Source organism: Mytilus galloprovincialis, chromosome 3 (assembly GCF_965363235.1).
Source record: "Mytilus galloprovincialis chromosome 3, xbMytGall1.hap1.1, whole genome shotgun sequence".
Lineage (NCBI taxonomy): Eukaryota > Metazoa > Mollusca > Bivalvia > Mytilida > Mytilidae > Mytilus > Mytilus galloprovincialis.
The window spans coordinates 69246232-69265244 of record NC_134840.1 but is presented as its reverse complement, the minus strand read 5'-3'; the positions used below and the strand labels follow the sequence as shown (position 1 = coordinate 69265244).

General features: G+C 31.1%; 2 protein-coding genes across 2 annotated transcripts in view; one reads left to right on the top strand and one right to left on the bottom strand.

The window, feature by feature from the left end:
- The first annotated feature begins 25 nt into the window (after positions 1–25).
- On the top strand, positions 26–12055 carry LOC143068762 (KICSTOR complex protein kaptin-like). Its single transcript, XM_076243036.1, has 12 exons — positions 26–356; positions 1061–1155; positions 2513–2597; positions 3324–3381; positions 3727–3808; positions 4892–4962; positions 5221–5330; positions 6689–6787; positions 7739–7823; positions 9388–9523; positions 10128–10520; positions 11915–12055. Exons 1-12 carry the CDS (start codon positions 80–82, stop codon positions 12038–12040), a joined length of 1617 nt encoding a protein of 538 aa, XP_076099151.1. The 5' UTR covers positions 26–79; the 3' UTR covers positions 12041–12055.
- A 3303-nt stretch (positions 12056–15358) lies between these two features.
- Positions 15359–19013, bottom strand: part of LOC143068756 (autophagy-related protein 2 homolog B-like) — an 86597-nt gene continuing 82942 nt past the window's right edge. Inside the window, exons 41-43 of the mRNA XM_076243030.1 lie at positions 18502–18656; positions 17938–18084; positions 15359–17233 (exon numbers count right to left, since the gene is read on the bottom strand). Of these exons, the coding sequence (XP_076099145.1) occupies positions 17003–17233; positions 17938–18084; positions 18502–18656 (533 nt within the window). The 3' untranslated portion in view covers positions 15359–17002. The remainder of the gene's footprint in view (positions 17234–17937; positions 18085–18501; positions 18657–19013) is intronic.

Genomic DNA, 19013 nt, shown 5'->3' with positions numbered 1-19013 from the left:
TGTCTGTGTTTTCTCCAAAGTGAAAGTAGCCAGGGGAGATAATTCAACACATGAAAAAAAAAAGATAAACAAAGATAAAATGGAAGAGAGTAAAATAGGTTACAAGAGTTGGAAATGGACAGATGCACATTTTTGCAATCTACCAACACATACACTGTTATATCCAGGGATGTCATGTGGAATCAGTACAACACCACAAACAAATGTTTATGGACATGCTAAAGTAATAGACCCAGATGGATCCAATAAATTCTTGGTTGCTTCCAGGGTTGGAAAGTTTATTTCATTAGAATACCAGATAACTATGGACAAATTAGCACCATCAGCAAAAATAATACCATTTTCATATATTCCAGGTACGTATGATATAACGCTGTTCAGAAAAAGATATTCTCTAGAACTTTAGTGACTGTTTCATTTCAATAAAAAGGGGCCTCGGTGGCCGAGATGTCTGTTATCACAAGCCAGTAAACACTGAGGTTGTGATAACAGCAGTAACTACTTAGACATCTTGGCCATGGACGCTGCTTTTTATTAAAATGTAAACACAGTGGTTGTGAGTTTGAATCCCGCTCTTGCAGATGCACTCAATTCCTCTCTTAATTGACTAGAATTGTCAGTTCTCCTATCAAAGTTCGGTGGTTTTTCTCAGGCACTATGGTTCCCTCCGCCAATATAAACTGGCAGCAACGAAATAGCCCAAAAGCATTGCAGAGAAGTATAAATTTATCACAGATTCACCAAATAGTTTAACATTATATTAGTAAATTGGATAAAATATTAACAAGACAATGAGCTTTATAATCCCTAAGAAAAACAATATGATTAACATCTGTTATAAGATTTACCTATTTGTTTAGAGTATGCAATACATACATGCAATTTATTAAAGGTTTTCTTCAACTACACATGGCTTTGATGTATAACACTTTCATATTTTATATTGACAGATGGATGGATAGAGCCGAGTTGGTGTCATTAGAAATAGTAATTAGTAAGTTAGTTCATTACAGAAGGATTGACAGTACATATAAAACACTTTTATTATTTATATTTACAGCTGGAGCAGAGTTGGTGTCTTTAGATGTAATTTGTAAATCAGCTCATCACAAAAGGATTGTTGTTGGTGTAACATTTATAAAATTTGAAGAAGAGGTAAGGAAAAAAGTAAACAACAAAAATACACTGAACAGACACAATTGTGAATATAAATGAATATACATTTTGACAATAATATTGTATTATTTAGTTTGAGAATCTTTTTTATTTTAGGTAAAATGGCATACAATGTACAATGTAGTTGAGACATATTTTTATTATTGATAAGACAATGGTCAAAGATCACATTTATGTTGTTGCCTTTCAGAGAAATTTTATGTTTCATTGATTGCTTATTCTTTAAGTTGATGCATTTTGAAAATGGGTTGCAAAAGAAAGGAAAACTTTATTGTTCATGAATCTGACAAGACCCTTTAAAATTAGTTAAACTTTGAATTAGTCACTTTTGCCCCACATGCTTGACATGATTGAATAAAAGCAGATGTAGTGTATCTCAATGAGAGAGTTACCAAACAACAACAAAAATAGCCAAAAGATATCATAAAAAGGTCAACATACAGATTTCAACAATAGTCAAGTGTCTTCATAATGTCATATAAGTTTAGAAAAGTGTGAATACATTTTATTGAGACTTTCTAAGATATTCCATCTACACTGAATACTGTAAGGTACAAACTACCAAATTGGTGTTTAATGTTACCTTCAGCAGTATTTGCTATTTCGTTTTGAATTTTTTTTATTGGTAGAGATAGAACCTCCAACTTTTGGTAGGAAAACTGACGATCCAAGTCAATTAAGTTCGGAGTCTAACCCACCTGCCACTTGCTGGGTTAGAACCCCAGGTATAACTGTGCCTACAGCACTTGCCAAATCATACCCTGTTCTAACCAGAAAACATTAAAAAACATACCCTGTTCGAACAAAAACATTTTGAAAAACACCCTGTTCTATAAATGCTCAGAAAATGTATACCCTGTTCTAGACTGTATAAAATAGATGCAGTTTTAGACCTGGGTTCTAGAATTATCTTATACAGTTGAATAAGAGATCCTGTTCTAATCAAATACTTTGTTTAAAAAAGACTCTGTTCTCACCAGCAGGGCATTAAAAAGCGACCCTGTTCTAACCAGCAGGGCAAGAAAAAGTGAACCTGTTTTGTGGCACACCCATACCACTAAAAATATAGGAAATACACCCCCCCCCCCCCCCTGTGGGGTTAGAACACAAAACTTTTGTTGACTTGTTAGACTGGTAGTACCATGTTGGAATTACTAAGACCACTCAGCCAGCATGGCCTCAAATTTGAAAAAAAGTATCCTGATTTCCAATATATAGATTTTCTGCTAAGAAATTTTATTAAAGTATCTTCCCAAAGTTTCCCACTGATACCAGAATTTTAAGTCATCATTTTTAATAATCATGAGATCAATTATTATATTATTTTTTTTTATAGAGTGAAGATGCAGAGAGCACATGTAAACAATATTTAAATCTGTACTCACTACAAGAGGAATACTCAGGATTTGATAATATAGATGGTAAGTTATACATGCATTCTAAAAGAATGTTTGTATGTAAATATTAAGTTAACTCCCTTTTTAACAAGAATGTGTCCCAAGTACACAGATGCTCCATCCGCATTATCATTTTTCTATGTTCAGTGGACCGTGAAAATGGGATATAATTTCTAATTTGGTATTAAAATTAAAAAGATCATATCATAAGGAACATTTTTACTAAGTTTCAAGTTGATCGGAATTCAACTTCATCAAAAACTACCTAGACCAAAAACTTTAACCAAAACTTTAACCTGAAAAGGGATGAACGGACGGACGGACGCACAGACCAGAAAACATAATGCCCATAAATAGGGCATAAAAACAAATCGTTTGAAATTTCTGTTGTAGAAGGAGCATGTTATAATTCATATATTTAACTAGAAAACAAATATCAGTCAAAAGAAAACAATCAAGATATTTCTAAATACCTGTATCACTTCTTCAGCATAAACATTGAACATTGCTGTACATTTTCTTGTATTTGTATGAATAAATGCTGTTTAAGTTTGAAAAGTAAAATATGATAAAGTGAAAAGAAGTTTGAATATTTTTCTACAATAAAATCATAAGCATATTTTTCATATGTATTGTTAATATGTACATTGTATTTAAAAAAAAATGCATTAGTATCTTTAATTTTCAGATTGATTTAGTCAGAGTATATTTATTTTCAGATTGCTTTAGTCTTGGTTTATTTATTTTCAGATTGTTTTAGCCAGAGTATAGATCTAGACTTTACTCCTTATCAGTTAACACATACAAGGTTTGTCTTTAAAAATGCCATTTAAAATCAATAATAAAAAAAAGATAAAAGTTTACATACAAGAATGCAAAAAAACGTGTTGGGCCACTCAAATTTATATTTTGCTTGATTGATTTATATATTGTCCTATAAAAAAATATGGAGTTTTCAATCTTCGTTCTGCGAGTATTTGGAAGTTTTTCATTGCCAAATCTACATTTAACTTATATGCAGAGGGAAATTGATTAAATTGCTGTAAATAAACTTAGACTTAGAGACATATGTTTTCATTAGGAAAAAAGTAGGATTTTATAATGATTGTAAATTACAATAACAAGAGATATACAACATTTCTTTTCTTTTCAGTATATTTGTAGCTGGTAAATTAGAGTCTGTATTTTTGTTAATTGGCAGTGATTGTAAGGTCCACATGTACAGAGAAGTCTCAGTAAGTCTTTATTGTTAGACAGTAACCATGGTGACTGCATGAATCGCATACAAAGTCAGAATCAGGTCAATATTCTGTATTTTAAGATAGACAAGTATAAGTCTCAATACAATATGTCTAGCTCTTAATCCCATATACTCTATACTAATTATGTTTGATTTCAACAGAAACAACCAAAAATCTAAACATCTAGACCATTATGAAATGGAAAAAGGACTTCATTTAAACATTGACAACCACAAACAGGGTTTGTATTTCAGACATGATGAGTTTTAAGAATCACATACCAGTATGTATTTTACAGGCTTTATTTGACCTAAACGAGACAGGTCGCAAATTTAATTTTGCCTTATACAATATTTAAAAAAAAAACATAAGGTACACAAAATCATAATCAATCAACAGAATATATTCCTGCAAATTAATTAAGAAATAATTCATGGGGGCTTGAATATATCGTGATTTTACCACGGGTTGGCCCTTTATGACAAATATTTTACCCTGAGCGTTAGCGAGGGGTAAAATATCGGCATAAAGGGACAACCTGTGGTAAAATCTAGATATATTCAAGCCCCCATGAATTATTTCGATTCTAATAGGACAAATACGGCAATTCTTTTGGATCAAAGTGCTCTAGGTGGAGGCAAATATTTGCCATTCTCATAAATAAACGCACTATTAAATTGACGTAAAAGAATGGAGCAAACTGAAATAGTGACATGTTTTAACTATTTAAAATAATGTATTTAGATAGTTTTGGATGAATTTAAATGATAATTTACTTATATGTCTAACATGTATAAAAAAAAATTGGCTTATACCACAGTTTAGCATCGTTTGTTTACGTTTCCTTGTTGTGATGATTTTCGGATTCACAAACGTTAATTTTCCACTAAAATGCTTATATTCTTACGTCATCGTTCTATGACGTCGGGTTCCTCATTCATTTGAAAAACATATGACGTAGGGGTACAATGGGAACAGCCCATGAAATATATTCATATTTTACCACGGGTGTGTACTCAAAGCGTTTGAAGGACGTCATCTTAGAATTTCTTGATTGACATCATTTAAATTATGCAGGCAATGCAACAGACCTTCAGAGAATTTCCTACAGATGAATGTTTTCCTGAGTTTAAGGACATAAGTACTTGGTAAGCATTTATTACAATTTATAGTTAATTTAATTTAATTTTTTAGTGTTCAATGGATAGATTTTGATTACCAGTACTATAGATTGAATTATATTTTTCAAGTCCCATTGGATAGATGTTTTGAAATGTAAATTGAATTATATTTTTAGTTCATGAGATGCATTGGGTAGATATTGTCTATAGTAAATTTAATTCCATTTTTCAGTGTTCATTGAATAAAATTTGGGTAAGTACTGTAAATTGATTTTTTTCTTTCAGTGTTCATTGGATAGATATTGTGTATTTTAACCAGTACTCCAGACGATTGACAGCCAGAGGACACAGGGATGGTGGGATTACTGTTTCACATGTGAATGTAGATAGTAATGGTCAGTTTATTTTCATAATTTAAAAGTACATTGACCTAAAATGGTTCGCTTTTGTTGATTGTGACTTGGATGGAGGGTTGTCTCATTGGCACTCATGCCACATCTTCCTATGTCTATATACATGTATAAGTATATCTGTTATGAAGATGGTTAGTTTATACTTTAAATTCAAATATATTTATATGTTTTTTTATGACGTTAGGATTAGAAAAGTTTAACATATTGTTCAGGTCAGTTGAAGTCTATAATACTCTTTGTATTGATTCTTCTAACAAAATCATCGTTGTCTCCTCCGGAACTCGAACCCGGGACCTCTGTGTTACAATTCATTCGTTAACCGACTAAGCTAAATAAGTACTTCCTTAGCTCAACTGCTTACCGCTGACTAAGTATCTACCACATGTTTTCTAAGGGAAGTAATAAATAGACAACTTTCGAGTTCGATGCATTTCCGTCAAAAACTCTGGTTTTAGTGAACGTCATTTGTGCGTTTAGGGGCGTCGTCACTTCCATTTCAATGTTGAGCGAGTGGTTGGAAAACTATAATTCTATATTGTACGAATTATACGACAAATTGAATTATCAAAATTGACAATCAGCATTGATGTCATTAGGAAATTGTCATTAAGTACCTACAGAACAACCATTATTTCTAGTTTATCCTGCACAATGACGATCACCAAGACGCTTGATGAACGTAAATAGTGCAGGGATACAGGCGACCCCCTCTATCTGGTAAATGACGTCATAAAGGCGTGTATAATTGACGAGTTTTTTCCGGTGACGGATGAACTCGAAAGTGGTCTATCCCGTCACAATATTAAAAAAACTAGGCCCTTACTTATAATATGCTGAACAATAGCAAGAAATCCCTTAATCAGCTACCAATACATCTAAGATTTATATCTGTAACATAGTTTAGTATCTAGCAAACCCATTTAAAGAACAGAGCAAATTGCAATTTTTGCAGAAATATATAAAGGGCTGCTTAAAAGGCTTAAAAGTACATACATAATCTTATTTGCAACATTCTACTGTCGGAGACAATTGTGTTTTTGGTAAATAGTTAAAGAATTGTCTCCCTTTGTTGTATTCGAGTACAAGTTACTGTAAATTCAGAAATTATTGCGTGCATTTATTATTAAGATTTTGTCATTTCAGTCTTAAATGCAATTATTACTTTTATGATTTTGAGAAAAATCCTGTTTAATTCATATACAATATTTCAAAATGCGAATTTAAATTATTGCGTTTACAACTCTGTCGCATTTTTCAAAATAATAAAAACCTCGCGATAATTTCTGAAATTAACAGTGTATTATTTTATTGAATTATAAATGTATATCACCTTATTGTAGAGATGTTGAGTTCCTGGTCACTTCAACATGACAGTCCTATTACCTGTATCAAAATTTTTACCTTAGAATATAGTATATCTCAGCCAGGATTTATAAGTCGTGAGTATTTATAGATTTTCAAGATAGCTAGTAGAATTTACTCCTTATCTTGATCAATGCAACACATCTTTATCATTGGGCCATTGTTATGTAGTTGTGTTTGAATCTCTCACTTTTTAATTTTAAAATTATTGATTTTACTAATTCAATAATAATATAGATATGTTGAAATTGGCAAATAAAAAATTTATTAATTGTATTTTTATTGCCCCACCATAATAAAGTGGGCATTAAGTTTTACCCTTGTCCATCTGTACGTTGCTCATCTGTCTTTATGTCCCAAAATTTAAGTTTAGTTTACATCAACCAAATGTTATGTAACTTATACACACAATGCTCATTACCAAAATACACAGGTCAAGTTTCAAATATGGTGGCTTCACTTACTTTTCTTGACTTTACAAATGGGAAAATTGTTGCGAATTTTTTGTTTTTTGCTCATTACTACAAAACACAGACCAAGTTGAATTTTCATGGTGTCACTCGTAACATTCTAGAGTTATGCCCCTTTACAAATGCAAAAATTTCAGAATTTTATGTGTCCGTTCTTTAACTTATGTTTGCCTCAACTAAATGTTATGAAACATATACACAAAGCTCATTACCACAAAACAGATCAACTACAAATTTGGGTAGCATCAATTTTACAGCTTGATCTGTATGTTTCTTTATAACATTATATACAAGCGGGGGCATCAGCAGTGTCCCATGGACACATTTCCCATTTATTTTTAATAAAATTAAAATTAATAAATGATTTTTAATAACATATTTATAGCTAATATTTGTAAAGAAAGATGTTTGTCATTTAGGGTTTGAGATTTGATCTTATAAGTCATGACACTCCTGGTGGAAAAAATGATTTCTGTCTTATCCAAATACTAGTATTCACAGTGACATATTCTAGTTGAGTGAAATTAATAATTATTAATTATAGAATTATGATTACAGAGAGAAAAGATAAGTCAGAACAAGAAGGAGATCCTATCTTCCATGTTTTAGCTCTGAGTGCACTAGAACCTGCAGCTGTATATAGGTAATGAATGGTAAAATATTTTCAAATTGTTTCATATTTTCCTAGTACTGTTGGCAAAAAATAGTTTTAGTGACAATAGTAATATAAGTTCTGCAATTGTGTAGTACAGTGTAACCTGCCTAATCCGACACACTGGTGGATCAGAAAATAATGTTGGAACACGGTGTCGAAATACTCAATTTTTTTCTGCAAGAATAGTCATATTTTTTTACCATGAAAATATGTCGGTTAAAGCAGGTTGTCAGAATACTGAGTTTTTTTCTGCAAGGATAGTCATATAAAGCTGGATATTGGAATACTCAGGTGTCAGATAGGCAGGTTACACTGTTCATACAAATTATGCACACACTTTCACCAATAGTTATCAATACCAATCTTACACATCAAAGTTAAAGATATTGACAAATCATGAAGAAAATGTTACTATAACAGCCTACAGGAAAAAAATTGCATATATTGACCAAGTTCATTCCCTGTTTTTGGTGGGGTTCATGTTGTTCAATATTATGTTTTCTGTGTTGTGTTTAAGGGAATTTTATTTATTGGTTTTTCTTTGGCCATGTTGTTGATGTCCGGAATCTCTTAGTTTTTATTGTCCCCAATATTTCTTCTCCACAGAACTGATTGTCACTATATAGTATATAGTCTACATATTCCAACACTTTGTTGATTTCATATTTATATATTTTATCGATTTTTATTTTTTATTTTAAATATTATGATCCTTGATCTCCAAAACAATTTTTGATCTTTAAACTTTTTTTTCAACCTTAAAATATTATAAGATGTATGTAGAATAGTCACATAAATCTGAAAATCTCAGTTGTTCCCGAATGTAACATGCATAATGATTCCCTAAGAGCACAGGCACTTGTTTCTATCCATACGAAGGTCGACTATCCATATAATTTATATGGATAGTCGACCTTCGTATGGATAGAAACAAGTGCCTGTGCCTAAGAGTCTCAGAGAAAAAACCTTGATGAAAATTTGCTTTGAAAGTCATTCTTTTTGCCAAAACTTGAGAGAAAAAAAATGTGTCCCTAGTACACGGATGACCTATCCGCAGTATCATTTTCTATCTTCAATGGACCGTAAAAATGGGGGAAAATCTCTAATTTGGCATTAAAATTAGAAAGATTGTATCATAAGGAACATGTGTACTAAGTTTCAAGTTGATTGGACTTCAACTTTATCAAAAACTACCTCGACCAAAAACTTTAACCTGAAGCGGGACAGACGAACAGACAAACAGACGGGTGAAGGAACGGACGGACGAATGGACGCACAGACCAGAAAACATAATGCCCATAAATGGGGCATAAAAATTCTGAATTAATTCTGAACGTGACATAGAATTGCAAAGGAGCAAAACTAAAATTTATAACAAGCTACCTATCTGCAACATTTACCATTTGCTAAAACTTCAAGGGCATATTCAGGGCTATAATAAAGGTAGAGTGACCACCTATACAAATTAACTAACTTTAGATCTAAACATTTAAACAAAAAAATAAACTTGTGGCAGGTTTTTTAATAATAAAAATATTCTATCATTATGCAGGAATGTTTTATCAAATGGTCTGAAAGAGCCTTTAGTACTACCACAGAGTAACAAGTTTGATGTACCTCTATGTGTTTGCATTGTGGATATAGATTTTGATGGATGCAATGAAATAATGATTGGCACATATGGCCAGGTAGTATTTTAAAATTATATTGCAAGTTGTAACTTTCATCTGAAGGTTATTTTAATTTTTGTTTATTTTTTTTTGTTTTTTTTTGTTTTATATTTATCAATGGCAGTACAAATTTAGAATGGAATATTTCCCCCTACTACTGAGGAAGTTTTAAGAAAAATATTTATTTTGAATACAAGGGAGATAATATTCACTTACAAAAAGACTTCACAATAGTCTTTCCATGGGAAAATAAATATATTTCTGTAATTGATAGAGTAAACTTTCAATGGTATTTTTGAAGTAACTACTAGTATATTTGTTTGTGGAAGCCAAATTTTACGTAAATTATAGGAGATTTAGGTGTGCATCAATAAGACAAAAACTCGGCAACAACAAATAATTGGTGAACACATATATGACATATGCTATACACCTTATCGCTATTTGTCCGCCATTGCTGGAAATCACACAGGTTCCCGTAAAATTTTGACGTCATAAAACAAAATGTCTGACGCCACAATGGAAAAGTGATTGTTGTTGACGTCAAAAGTTCAAGCGGCCGGGTCAGCCGAATTAGCGATAAGGTGTATTATAGATTTATCTAATTTTTCTTTGATTTCAGGAACTTCTTGCATATAAATTTATATCACAAAAGCAGATGTCAAAATCTGGAAAATCTTCAGGAAATGATGAATTTAGTGATATAAACGATCCAAACAGAAATCGTCATCTATCTGATGAAAAGGAACAGAGACTAACACCTGTAGACATTCAGGACTCATTGAGGTCAAAATCACATGAAAATCTGAACTTTAAACATTCTACTGAAAATATAACGCAATCTAATAAGCAACACAAACAAGAGGACTACATGGGCAAGAAATGTGACCATTTTCGATTGTTATGGCAAAAAAGTTTTGCCTGCCCTGTAATGGGCATTGACCGATTAGACATTATGGGCGATGGCATGGAAGATTTGGTGGTAGTTACTCTTAAAGGTGTCCATATTATACAGGTAATTAAAATATTTCTATATAAGTGCATTCAAAAAACTGTTTGTATAACACTTTCATTAGTAGTTGCTCTTAAAAAGTTTTCTGTACACCAATAAACAATTGCAAACTGTCATCTGTACATCCAATTTGATATGTCAATCTGAAATTATATTGTAATATGATATTACTGTTGTTAATTATTTTTTGGATTGTAATTACTTTTAGGTGTTTCAGGTGTTTTGAGTGTATTTTAAGTTCATACAACTTTTCTTTAAAGGAATGAGAAACAGTGTTCAGTGTTGTTTTCAATGGTTCCTCAAAGCAAATACTGTGAAAGTATTTTTATTCGTGGGGAACCAATTTTCGTGGTTTTCGTGGATGACTCTATCCACGAATTTAAATGTCCAACAAAATATAACGACTGATGTCCAAATATAGACAAAGAAAGATCCCCATGTCATTTGACTACATGGATACGGCCCATATAATCTAGAAAATACATTGAATATCAGCAAATGCACTATGAACTACAACTTCAGGCAGGATTATACCCATTTGGTCTTTAAAAAGGCTAAACTGTACACTTTTAATCTTTTAATTCATAAAAAAAATGATTGATGAAAGTCAGTCTATTTCCGGTGGTGATATGCTATGATGAAGTGTTCATTCTATATCCTCATAATTCTCATACGGAAAATATCAATTTTATATTGGGCTTGCTTTTGGTAAGAATTTTTTTTATAATTCAAGGTACATTTATATAGCAATTGTTTATGTACCGGTAACTGTTTTCTTTAAGTAACATGTAACCCAGATTAGTTTTTTTCTATCGATTTATGAGTTTCGAAAAGCGGTATACTACTATTGCCTTTATTTATGGTCCAATTTACACCTTTGTGGTTTTTAATCTGTTGATCACTCGATCTCGGGTTAATTAATGTCATAACTTCTGATTACATGTGTGCATCAATTCAAATGTTTACTTTACAATTTCCTTCAATCGAGACATTTTTAATCATGGATTAATCATCTCATTTCTCAAAGCAATTATTTTATTTCAAACGTGTTGAATGTTGTCAAATGAAGACGAACAAGTAAGTGAAAATGAACACCTTTATAATTTTGCAATGTCAACAAATCATTTTAAAACATCATATTGTTACTATAAATTATTTTCCTTTCTGATGGCTACAATATATACTCAATTTGTTTTTTCTTCAAAAAACTAAAATCCACGAATTTAAAAACCCACGAACATGTAATGTTTGCTCAAACCACAAAATTGATACCCAAGAATTAAAGTACTTTCACAGTAATATATATATTTAATTCAGTACACTTTATGTAATCTTTATTTTATCCTGTAGCCTGACCATTTACTTCAGTACACTAAATGTAATTTTTATTCTTTCAGCCTGACCTGCAGGAAATTGCTAAAGTTTGCCTTGAGAGAATGAACAATATAACACAGAAGAAACATAAAATTAAAAGTGATAAACATTTATCAAATGTTAAATCTGTACAAAATAAAGAGAAATAAAATATAAATAAATGCTGTTATTTATTTTGAGTGATATTTGACCAAGCCTATAGATGATCATAGATGCTCTTGAAATTATAATTGGATGAGGCTTCACATATCTCGACAGTAATTAGAAGCTGTAAAATTACTGCTTCACTTCCATTTACTGCCATGTAGCGACTATCATACAAGTGATAGGTTTAACTAGCTATAAAACCAGGTTTTATCCACTATTTGTCTACATAAGAAAATGCATGTACCAAGTCAGGAGTATGACAGTTGTTATCCATTACTTTGATGTGTTTAATTATTTAATTTTGCCATTTGATTAGGAACTTTCGTTTTGAATTATCCTAAGGGTTTGGTATTTTTGTTATTTTACTTTTGATATAGTAATAACTCTGGGATAAAATTTCATTGAATTGATCTTTTGGCAGAAAAAATGGACTAGTTTGAATCTCAGACTGACTAAATGTTGGGTACACAAGTGTTTTACACTAGTTATGATGGCAGAAACAAACAATACAAAATACAATTTATGATGGTCATTTTATTATACTCCTTTTATTATGCATCTCCATTCATCATGCCTTCTGAAGATTTAAATATTGGGATCATTCTAAAACAACCAGTAAACACTTGGTAATTTCTACTATATAAAAACATGTATCCTTATAACTCATAATGAATAAACATCAAGAAAACAATAACAATGTCAACTATAATGAGTGGAACAGTCTTATGCAAATATCAAAAAATATTTACCCATGAAACCTAGTTATAATTTTGAGGTTTATCCATCTATAATTGTATAAATAAACCAATTGTTCAGACGTTTCGGCCATTGGCCTTCTTCAGTTATTTATTATTCCTCTAAACTACATGGCTGACATTTCTTTTTTCAAACATTGAAAAGATGTTATAGATAAATGTCCTTGGAAACATCATGACGTCATAATACTCTAACGTCATAATAACATGACGTCACAATACTTTTGTATGAATGAAAGTTGAATTATATAAGTTTTGATTAATTAAAGTCATTCCTTTTTAACGTTAATTCCAAATGGTCTAATTGTATTTAATTTTTGCATCCATTGTGCCTCAATATATCTCCTGTAATTTGCGGATTTATCGTAAATCTGTTGCAGAACCTGAACTGTGATGTCCTCTTTACAATGATCCTCTACAAGGATGTTTATCCATCTGGCACTAATTTATTTTAACTTTTATTTCTTGTGAGAGCCCTATTGTATTACACTAATGGGAAATATTGACCAATAGCACATAATAAATCATGTAGTATTGGTGTTTCTTGTTTGATCCCTTAAGATACTACAGTGTATCAAAACAGTGTGTTTCATGAATTTGGTAAATGGAAAAGTCTGAACCCAAAAACCATATTTTTAGTGGAGGGATATGAGAAGTGTTAATGATTTCTTGTGACCTTTGTAAAAGACAATACTGAATCAAGAGTCCTATAAAGAGATTGCTATTTAGGATATTGTATTGGGTTGGGTAAAAACACATAGTCCAAATTGACCTAAAGTAACAATAGTGATTGCAATTGCTAACTCTGCCCTCTGAGCCATGAGAAATGAAACATTTTTTTTCAATCTTTTTATGGAATACTTCATACATTCTCGAGCACTAAATAACTCAAATACACATGTAGACTCTAGATGAAAACGTTCCAGAGTACAAATGAAAAGCAGTAATAGCACCTTAAATCAATCACCAATACAACAGTTACATATATACTAACATGTAGATAAAAATTATCTTTAAAAACTTGAATTGTTCAAATCAAAAACAGGTAGCAATACAAATTCAAAGTATTCGTTAGCACTCCGGGAAAGATTACTTTCATAGACTGAAGTGGATGAATGATAATTAATTCCTAAGAGAAAAAAAATCATGAGAGTCAAGTGGTTTAGGTCAGGGTAAATTTTTAGAAGATGAACTGTCCCATTGGATAAAACAATAGCCATTGTACTCTGGGAAAATCATCCAATGGGAACTTTAATTTTTTCCTTTTAAAAACAAACACCCTCTTAATGAATTTTGATGTACAAAAATTTAAATCCTAGTGATGAAAATATGTATTGTCTGGTAGTTCAAACTATTTCCAATAAAATTTTATAATTTCTTTCTATAAAGTTAGAATTCACATGTAAAAGAACAGGACGGTAAAGATAAAATTAAGATTTATAATACATAAATATCCGTCAGAGAGTGAAAAATTAAAAGTGTGAAAAGGATAATTTTAGTATTCTTTATTTGGCAGAATTTCATGATTTCATTTTCAAAGGATTTCAGGAACCTTGATAAACCCTGCATTAGATTTCTCATGACTATATAAGTCATACAACTTCACTTCTAAAACATATATTAGAATCTATACCCTAAACAAGTAAAATATGTTCTGTTGTAAAAAAAATTGTGTTAATTCTTATCACTGTTATCGGACTTGAAACTGAAAGCCCTGATTAATATTAGGTATTACATACTAAATACAATTCATTGCAACAAAAATAATATTGAGGCCAAAACAAATAAATAAAAAACCTAAAACTATTTACAATCTTATATGGATATGCTAGATACAATCATCAAATGCAACTACACAACCAAAGTTGTCACAAACTTACAGAGCTTACAATTCATTCCAATCTAGATTTTTTTAAGGAGAGCTACAAATTACAATTTCAATGCCCTACTCCTTAATTTGTATAGGTTTGGTGAAGTCCATGCTTGACAAAGGAAAACCCTGAAAATCACTCATTCAAAAACAAAAATAGGAAGTAGACAAATGCATTATGTAGGAAAGACCATGTTCAAGTATTACTGAAATATTTTACAATGGTTTTAACTTTTAATGAATAGTATTGGGTACACGATGCTTACCCCTTTTTGGTGATATGACCAATGATAATTTGTTGTACAATTGATCTACCATACACTAAAGAACAAGTATGTGAACAACTAAAGGTTACAAGACGGCCTCAGATGATTAGTAAAACCCATACCATTTAGTTAACTATAAAAACCCTCAGCATAACAAAATAATATGAGGCAGGCATTACCTGTAAATGGGGACGAAGTCTGTATGAATTATTTTTTTGTAACTTAAATATTTGTTAAAAAAAAGAAACAAAAATACCGTAACGTTTCCGATTTTGGTTCTGTTGTTAGGGATTTTAGTTGTGACGTTATTTAAATTATGACGTCATATGCAATGTAAACAAAGAAACGCTATCATCAGGTAACGTTTTTTCATATCAAGGAATTATCAAGGAAATTTTCCCGATTTTTTTTATTGAATTTTCTACTGTTATTGGGGACTTCGTCCCCATATGAAACAATTGAAGAGAAAGGGAATGACCTGATTTATGGTCAAAACATTTCAGGCTCCTGATTTTGGACAGGCATATCAAAAATTTTCATGGGGTTAAACATGTCGCGAGTACTTAACTCTCATACCTTTAGACAGTGGAGTAAAAGCATTATGGTACATAGGAACAAAAAAACAGAATCATTTGAAAAGGGTTTAACCCATCAGACCAGCACATAGCACACAAAACAACTAACAAAAAGACACCAGAAACCAGTACCAATTTAAGTACTTATAGTTATTAAAAGCTGGTTCAAAGTTAATTTCAACTAATGAATAAACCATGTATCCCAGATATAGACAATATTTTGTTACAGGGAACTATTAAAATTTCTTCAGACAAAAAATTCAATAAAAGGTGTATTCAATTAGTGAATTGAATGATAAAATAAGTGCACAAAGGCAACAAGAACTAAACATTTTGTAATAGCTGAGGTTAAAACAGAACAATTTCATTACTTTTTGTTAGGGTCAACTATTAAACATATGCATCAAGCTTTTGTTATACATTTTAAGGTTTAACTGTTTTCTGATTATAATACATATTAATTCTCTTAATTTATACATGAATAACAGTTAGAATATTTAATGAAATATACATTTACATAAAAACAAAACACTTTAAAATTAACAGAGAACAAAAAACAAAATCTTTAACATCAAAAAGCAAATATACCAGTATCCTTAAGATACTAGATGAATAAAAAAAAATATCCTTCACGCTAACTTTCACAGTTCTAATTATCTGTACTTATAATGCTTCAATTAATTTTTATTTGTATTGTTAGATATTTAAATATTCAATTGTTTTAATGTGCAATTTGTTCACAGAGGAAACAAAACAAGTCAACTCTACTAGTATAAATCAAAGGTCATTGTTTATACAAACCTGTCCTCTTAATGGAGGTTCTGTTTGTTAAGATTCTTCTCTTGACCTTTGCAAAAAATACTTTCCTTGGAAGATTTCTCACAGTGGCAGGTTTAATTATATACTTAGTATAATATAATCTAAACATAACTCACATAGTAATAGAATAATTATTTAAATATACATTTAACTTTCAATTTAAATGAAAGAAAATAACAAAATATATAAAGTAATTATACCAGTATCTTTAGAGCAGACTAGATGAAACAAACAAACGTCTTTCACACTAAAATATTTATACATTTTATGTGTAATTATTTCAAAATTGGATTAAAATACAGATTCTGTGTCCAAGTTTTGCTTTAAAAGGATTTGAAATGCTCTGTTTTTCTTTCACTTTTAAAAGATCTTTGATGATCCTCTAGTTTAGTCCCATTAACACAAACCTTCAAAAGACAGAAATTTCATTAGCTGATTTAAATATAGCAATAACAGAAAGTAAAATAGAGTGTTTTAAAATCTTTTTAAGCAGATCTGGGATACTTAATTTGTATTTAAATTTAGATTGACAATTTCTTTTTCACACCTTATATTAGTCAAGACTAATCATTCCAATATCACATCACATGGTAAGGACTGAAAGACTTAATTTTGGTTCAATTTTTCATTTGAACACAAACAACCTGATCACCGGTCAAACAACATTGTAAACCAATCACTATGATGGTTCAAGCTTCCATTTCTCCTCTTCTTCTTTCTTAGCATCTGGTCTCAACTGGTTTCTAGCACCTCCCAAAACATTAGACAGGGCATCAGGTCCAATAATTAATGGGGAGATAACTGCTGATGGGATCTGTCTCATGACTCCGCCTACAACTCCTGTCACACCCTTTTGTTCATGTTCTGTGTTAGCACTCTCCATAAAGTTCTGTGCTTGTTCAGAGAGTCCCTGTAAGAAGAATTTTTCGTATTAATTTCTCATTGACTGATTGATTGATTTATTATTGATTGAATGTTAATTTTTTCATTACAACCATTCTAGTCACAGTCTTTGTTTCTTTAAATCTTCCAAATCCTGTAAGTTAACTAGACCATCAAAATCACTTTGTTGTATATCTTATATAACTAATTTTTTTTACATGTGTAATGGTTCAAAGTCATACTGTACTTTCTTCTGAAAGTGTCTCAATCAGTCCATTGCTATTTTTTTGTATAAGGATAGTCTACAGAGATTTCCTCCATTGTCCAATAGTTGTCAGTAATATTTTTGCCTTATCAGATATTTTAAACCTTTTCTAAATCTATATTATACAATTACTGTCTTTTGATGTGGTAAATGTGTGGTTTTATTGACTTTTGCAAAACTGATATTCACTGAGGCCGAAGTCAACATTAGTTTTTTAAAAGTCAATTTAACCACATATTTACTGAAACAAAAGATAGTAATTGTTATTTTCCATATTCCAAGAAAAATGTATGTAATGGAAAATATTTACCAAAACCAATTGTACATCAAACGTTTTTTACCAAAATTATACACATAAAAGCATGCGACGTTTTGTGTGGTGAATATGCTTATTTATTCAAAACCCCATTCATATAGAAAAACCTACTCAATTTTTAAAAATGTGGAATAAATAGAATTATTCTTACCTCTCTTAACACAACATATGCATTAGACAACCCTTCTCTCAGATCTGATGGTTGTCCTTTCCTTCCATACTTCTTACGTCTTCTGTGACCTTGAATTCTTACACTTGGACCTGGTGACACCATATCATAGGTTAGCTCAGCTACATACTGTAAAACAATGGTAATTTGTAGAAATTCAATTCATTCCGGTCAACATTTTAAAATCGAACTGACAGAGGCACAGACCAGAAAACATAATGCCCCTCTACTATCGTAGGTGGGGGCATAAAAATACCTTTGATTACAATTTACCATAAATTTAGTTTGGATACTGTAAACCTAGATACAAATTTTTATTTATAAAGTAACTTTTGTTCACAACTTCAATGTATAACCATTTTGGAAAGGAGCTAAATTCACGCATTGAAGATAAGTGTTAAATTCACATTAATATTGTAGATTTGCATTGCACACTTTCTCTGTGTGGTTTTCCTTTCTGAAATTTAATGTGATGTGGAGTGGGTGACAGAAAAAAAACCTCTATGGAAAAAAGCCAGAGAAAAGAAATTTTTTAAAAATAGGTACCTGAACAGACTGAACAACACGATTGGTAAGTTCCAGGAATGCCATAGCTGTGGAAGTAGAAAAGGAATTTGCTCCTCTTTGTAATCCTCTTACAATACGTCCATCTTTTCTGTACTGTTCAACTGGTAACCAAAACAAATCTTTTACACCTTGTGCTGAAAAGTATTGAAAAACAACAAATTAGACAAATCAAAACACTTTATTTTCAGTTAATTGCAGGACCAGAATGGTGGGAAAAAAATATAAATCCTATCTGCTTTTTTTCTTCAAGGTTATATGATGTCCTATAAGTTTCACTTTTGTTGTACTGTTGTTCGGGGGTTGATGTTTAGTATGACATTTATCCCTGATCTCCCCATATCCATTCTTAGCCTGTAATTTACCCATTGAGGTTTGATGATGTGGTTTGTAAGTGTTTGTCGTTTCTTGTTTTTTTATCTACCTTAGAGTGTTGGTTTTTCTGTTCGAATTGCTTTACATTAGTCATTTTTGGGCCCTTAATCGCTTGCTGT

Bases quoted from the DNA above. Each gene is read 5' to 3' on its own strand.
- LOC143068762 (XM_076243036.1), top strand. From the start codon at position 80: ATGGAAGAGAGTAAAATAGGTTACAAGAGTTGGAAATGGACAGATGCA. The intron at 3,382-3,726 runs GTTTGTCTTTAA...TTTTCTTTTCAG, and splicing joins TATCAGTTAACACATACAAG to TATATTTGTAGCTGGTAAAT. The intron at 5,331-6,688 runs GTCAGTTTATTT...ACCTTATTGTAG, and splicing joins TGTGAATGTAGATAGTAATG to AGATGTTGAGTTCCTGGTCA.